This window comes from Paramormyrops kingsleyae, chromosome 15 (assembly GCF_048594095.1).
Source record: "Paramormyrops kingsleyae isolate MSU_618 chromosome 15, PKINGS_0.4, whole genome shotgun sequence".
Lineage (NCBI taxonomy): Eukaryota > Metazoa > Chordata > Actinopteri > Osteoglossiformes > Mormyridae > Paramormyrops > Paramormyrops kingsleyae.
The window spans coordinates 3,944,859-3,950,596 of record NC_132811.1 but is presented as its reverse complement, the minus strand read 5'-3'; the positions used below and the strand labels follow the sequence as shown (position 1 = coordinate 3,950,596).

The 5,738-nt window shown below is 44.4% G+C and overlaps 1 protein-coding gene across 2 annotated transcripts; it reads left to right on the top strand.

Annotated features, from left to right (window-relative positions):
* Nucleotides 1-392: 392 nt before the first annotated feature.
* On the top strand, nucleotides 393-4,765 carry dmbx2 (diencephalon/mesencephalon homeobox 2). Of its 2 annotated transcripts, XM_023843783.2 has the most exons (5): nucleotides 393-1,533; nucleotides 2,125-2,487; nucleotides 2,930-3,137; nucleotides 3,369-3,544; nucleotides 3,747-4,765. In XM_023843783.2, exons 3-5 carry the CDS (start codon nucleotides 2,954-2,956, stop codon nucleotides 4,212-4,214), a joined length of 828 nt encoding a protein of 275 aa, XP_023699551.1. In that variant the 5' UTR covers nucleotides 393-1,533; nucleotides 2,125-2,487; nucleotides 2,930-2,953; the 3' UTR covers nucleotides 4,215-4,765. The 2 variants fall into 2 exon arrangements, with proteins under 2 accessions (XP_023699551.1, XP_023699550.1); XM_023843782.2 differs by having other exon boundaries at nucleotides 393-2,487.
* Nucleotides 4,766-5,738: the final 973 nt, after the last annotated feature.

Genomic DNA, 5,738 nt, shown 5'->3' with positions numbered 1-5,738 from the left:
GAAGGATCAGCAAAGACGTCCCTCGTCTCGAGGAGAACCGGAGTGATGCGGGTGCTGGGGGTGAGCTGGGGGGGTGGGGCAATGTGCCGGGGAAGGGGGGGTGCACAACTAGCCTCTTTGTGTGCTTCTAATCCCCACGCCAACACAGCTTTGGCCTGGTTTCATGATGAAAGTGCCATAGAATAACTTCTCTTTTTTTTAGCAGTAAATCTCCCTTAATCCTGAAGGCTGAGCGGACAAAGGCCCGCGGGTCCTAATCCTGCAGCCTTTAATGGGTTTCGGGCCTGCCTCTTCTAAATGACTTATTTTTATCGGACACTAATATAGCTTGACAGCCAAGAATGGGGGAAAAGAATCAGAAAGAAAACGAGGGGCGCTGGAGAGACGTCAGCAGAGCGCGTTCGTGGTTATGGATTCCGAAGCTGTCCGTGGCCGTCACACCTAGTGATTGCGGAGAGCGCGGACAGCTGCAGGAAGCGGCGCACGCGCGGCGATGATGCACGGCGGCCCTTTGTGAGCACGAACCCATGGATACATGCTAAACTGCTAACGGATCAGGTTCACTGGCTGGGGACAGGTGATAATCAGCCGAACGAGAGTCGGCCACAGCCAGGGTCGAATGTGACTCTATGTGTGATTCCATTGAGAAATTACAGGTTGGTGTCTTCAACCATCCATCCATCTTGTGACCGCTTATCCAGCTCAGGGTTGTGGTGGGTACCTGGAGTCTACCCCAGGTGGCAGAGGGCACAAGGCTGGGGCACAGTATGGGCAGGATGTGATGGATGGCAAAATATGAATTTGTGTAACTGATATTTAAATGCTACTGCTGCCGCAGCAAGAAATACCACTGCCTGGATTGTATGATGAATGCACAGGCAGCATAATACGGCACTTCTTGGCACAAAAGCCTTTGTGATGCCAAATGGATACACTCGGCTTTCCAAGGTGTAGGTACAATCAAATCATAGTCCAGAGGTTTCATAAAAGCGGCATGTGTTAATTAAGCTGGATGTAATGGGAGGGGCAAAACATATCGCAGTTTTAACATTGCACAGATGTCGAGGATGAGTGTTACTTACATGTGACGTCCGTGTTCCTTGAGAAATTACAGTATAAAAATAGTAACTATCAGAGCAGAGGAAACTGCTCTAGAGTTACAGCTCCACAGTTAGGGTTAAAAATCGCTTGACTGTAACTAACTGATTATCAAAACGCCACTGCTTGATTCAGGCTAATAAAACTTCAAAATAAAGAAAGATTACAATATACTTTCATTGAAAATGTATTGTTCCTGCAGCTGGAGACCGGGGCCATGGCATTTCAAGAAAACGGCTGTAGTTCTAGCATCCCTTGCTGTCTGTGACTCCCCCCCCCCCAGCGCTAGTGCTTGGCTGGTGATCTGGGTGCCTGTGTAGCCATCTGAAGGGAAAGAACGCCCCAGGATTCTGGGACACAACTGATACTCGTGGGAAACATAATCTACCACTGCATGCTCTGCTTTTCTGCCTTAAGCATCAGAACTGGGCAAAGGTAGGATTTACATTTCTAAACCTCACTCACGACCTAAAGCTAATTCCCATTTGCTGAAGATGATCTGGTGTGTGTGCCCGTTTAGATTTTTGGTCTGCCACTTCTTAAGAAATAATTAAAAGTTGCATTTTTTCTTACTTTATTAGCCAACTTTTAATTTTGTGGTATTGGTCAACAACAACAAGAAATGTTGTTTACTTAGAATTCTTAAGTGGACCTATGTTAATAATGTATATCCCAGACAGGAAGGTTGAGGAAGGGAAAAAATAAACAATTTGCTATCGTTGTTTTAGTTTTGATCTTAGAACATTTAGCAGGAAGAAAGTTTCTTATTTAGGGAGACTAAAGCCAGAGACCGGACTCGGTGGGCTGCATCCAGTTTGCATTTCATGGGCTGAGATTCTATGGGCAAAATACAGTGCCTGTTAGCAAAACAAACCGCCAAGCAACCCCCAGAGTAAAGACTTAGACAGAGGGAAAAGATCTGGGGGGATGGGGGGAGTATCAGAACAAGGGCCAATCAAAGACTGTTATTTTAATCTGCTAGGCCCCGAAGATTAACGGATCACATTGTTTTAATTGTTTTAATAGGAAGGAGAGGAACGCCCGTTTATTGAGGGGGAATCCTTGCCGCAAACCTACCAAGTTCAATAGTTTCAAAAACTCGAGCCCTTGGACCCCCAAGCCCCCATCCTCGGACTTTTTTTTAACCTCATCCCACCTAATCCAGGCTAATGCCTTTCTTTCTATTGGCTAATGGTTGAGGGAAACTGGAGTTAATGCTTCTTAAATAGTCGAGGGTGAGAATGTGCCATGAAGAACCTTAATCCTAACCCGACAAACGCAGTACGGAGAGAAGATACTGAGGCCGCAGCACTAATTCAGCTGCACTATCCGACCAACATCTGAAACAGCTGTTACATGCGCGCAGTATCCTAATCGCCGAAAACGTCCGTAAGTATCATGTATTTTATACCAAACTAAACTTAAAACAAAAAAAAAACAGCCTTCAGTACTTTTTCATACTTAAATATTGATCAATATAAAATTATGAAGATTATTGCGTTATGGCTACTGTACATATTATACCACAGTATTATTATTAAACAATACGAATCAAATTCAGGCATAAACGAATTAGTTTTGTACCATATACAGTACTTGGATATGCAGCCTTTTCAGATTTGTTAAATAGCCTATTTTATGAACGTCATCCATATTTGTCTGAGATTCTGCTAAGTAGTGTTATCAATGACCCCGAGTGGTGATTCATGGGCTAAATGCTATTTCACTTTAGATTAAAAAGTCAGCAATATTACAGGTCATTTTGTACAACTTAAAAGAATCCGCACTGTCGTGCGTCATTTTAAGATGACATAACGCTTGTTTTTCACAGATAGCGCATTCCGCAGCTGCCGATATGAATTCCATATATTTCTGTGGAAGATCGGGGACCAGCGGTGCCGGCGGCGCTTATCCGCAACACGGCGTCAGTTCCCTGGCTGTTATTTACGACCTGCACCGCCAGATGGCAGGACAGCACCGGATTACCTCCACGGGCAGCCCTTCGGGTCACACCATCTCAGTTGCCGAGAGATTAGCAGGTAAAATCTCATCGCCACCGAGTCAAAATGCGATAAATTAAAACAAAACGTTTGTGACAGAACTTATATAACATTTAAAATGCTAATGGCGTGACATGTTATACTTAATATAGGTTGCTATAGCAGCTGATAAACTGCAGTTGTAAAACATCGCTCAGTTGTAATAATGCGTTTGAGCTTCCTCATTTTACTAATGGGCTTTATTGCTGTATGGGTTTATGGACCTTGTAGAGCTGATCCTGGAAGCACGTTACGGGAATCAGCAGAAGCAGCGTCGCAGTCGCACGGCCTTCACTGTCTCGCAGCTGCAGGCTCTGGAGAAGGCCTTCCAGCAGACGCAGTACCCGGATGTGGGCATGAGAGAGAGGCTGGCCGTCTGCATAAACCTACCTGAGGCACGTATCCAGGTTAGTTTCAGCGACTTTGCCCAAAAATCAAGGGGGGCCGTGTCCTCTCTGACTCTCTAAAGGTGTAGCTTATGCCAATGTATCTAACATAATGACTACACGCTCACCTTTGTCACCTCGCCGATCCTGCCTCCTGGAGGCTAGGCGATTAGCTTCGACATCATATCCAAAGTTTCTAAAAGCTATTCGCTTGTACCTCAAGGTGTGGTTCAAAAACCGACGGGCCAAGTTCCGCAAAGGCCAGCGGTTTGGTCCTGCTCAGAGGGAGAGGTGTGCAGATGAGCCCCATCACACGCAGGAAGGAAGCGAAGAGGACAAGGCAGGAGACATGGACTCCAAGCTGTTGAGCAAAGCTTCTCCTTTCAGGGCCATCGGTGATGGGTCTGTCGAGCCTGTTTCTGTAGATCCTGGGACAGCCCACCCTTATGTAGGCCACCTCACCCCCACAGTGTCTCCCTTTGGTGGACGGGACTCTCACCCCCACATGCAGAATCATCATTCTTTGGGAGTATTTTCAGCTGGCCTGCATTTCACCCCTGGATTCTGGCCTCTGTACCAGCCGCAAAACAGCCCGGCGTTTGGCCTCGCTCCTATAGGTGGTGGCCGCAGCTTCACGTTTCACGCCGTGACTCCTGGCGCAGTCCCACCACGCTCACAGCTGGACTTGTAGCGCAGCCCCAACCAGCACATGGTAGCTGGCACTTGGGGGGGGGGGGGGGTTCACGTGTGCAGATGAAGAGGACGACAAGGAGAAGTGGAAATGGTGAAATCCTCCTGTAGCTTTCAAACAGCACAGGGAATGTTTTAGCAAATCCTGAAGTGTTAATTATATCCCGGCCCTACGTTAGATAAATGAGACCTTTGTGCTGCTGAATTACTGGCACTTTCACATGTACTGTTTACTTAGCAGTTGTTCTTATATCAATAACACAGCTCTGAATGAAAGCTCTCTGAGCTCGGTCTGTTTTCAGGCTATAATAGCTGCCCTATCTAGGCGTTGCCCATGTCATGGTGTCAGTCGATAATGCAAAACAGAGGATGCCGAATACTTAAGTGGGACTGATGCAGAGGTGAGTGACCAACAGACTTGGTATGAACTCTTTATGACAGCATAGATACCTAGTCTAGTACTAGTACTAGTACCTTATTCATCTATAACATCTGTGCACCAGAAGCCACGATATCAAATTTCTTTACTTAATAAAATGTTTCTGTAGCATTCTGAAGCCTTAAATGACTGTTTCCTGTGTGTACATACTTACAAGAAGTGGGAGCTGCAGAAAACTTTGATTGGGGTGGCTGTCAGGGGGCAGTTATAGTTAGAGGGCTGGCTGCAAGGCACTCTGTCTCTTCTATGGTTCTGCTTAGAAAATAAAAAAATCCATATTCACTGGACATCCCTCTAAGAATTTTCCATCAAGAAGTACAAGCGTTTCTGAAAAAGATGGATTTTTTTCTGATTTTGGAACAACGTGCGCCTCCATTTTCATCAGATTGTTATCAAAGGAGGGATATGGGTACCCTGGCAGATTCAGAGAGCTCAGCACTTGACAGGGGGCCTTGAATATGTAAAATAAAACACACAAAAACTACTGAGAATATTTACATACTGTCTTTATTGTGGCCAAAGTGGATTTTAAGTTTAACTGATTTGAAAAATCTTGTTCTTTGTTTTGGTTTTTGTTTTGTCATGGTTATGCTAGGAAAGATCAGATGATTAAAAAGGAAATCATCTGGAAGTTTTGCCAGATTACTTCCTCCAGACTGGCTAGTAAAACAATGGAAGAAAAACAGACAAAACTCGCAAATTAATGTGATTTCCCTAGTTTTCCCATTGCTGTGAATACTTAGTTCAGAAACTCCACTGAACAATCTTAAACCCTTGAATAACATGTGCGTTACTTTTCACATTTTAATGTAATAAATAAAGGTTTAAAAGATTAAACTATCAGTATCCAATCAATAACAGAAATATGCAATGTAAATAGAATTTTTAAAATTGCGCACGTACTTTTCAGCAAAGTGCCGATTCATCTAAATTGCTTGCCCGATTGCAAGTCCTTAAAAATCAATTTGTAAATTGACCCTAGAGTGGATATACCTATTTGAGCCTTGTATTGTAGTAACTACATGTAATCTAAATTGTAAAAGCTCTATATGTCCAATTTTAATGACGCCTGAAGATGGTCTTAAA

Excerpts from the sequence above, each read along its gene's own strand:
- dmbx2 (XM_023843783.2), top strand. The coding sequence starts at position 2,954 with ATGAATTCCATATATTTCTGTGGAAGATCGGGGACCAGCGGTGCCGGC. Across the intron at positions 3,138-3,368 it reads AGTTGCCGAGAGATTAGCAG|AGCTGATCCTGGAAGCACGT; the intron begins GTAAAATCTCAT and ends TGGACCTTGTAG. Across the intron at positions 3,545-3,746 it reads TACCTGAGGCACGTATCCAG|GTGTGGTTCAAAAACCGACG; the intron begins GTTAGTTTCAGC and ends TTGTACCTCAAG.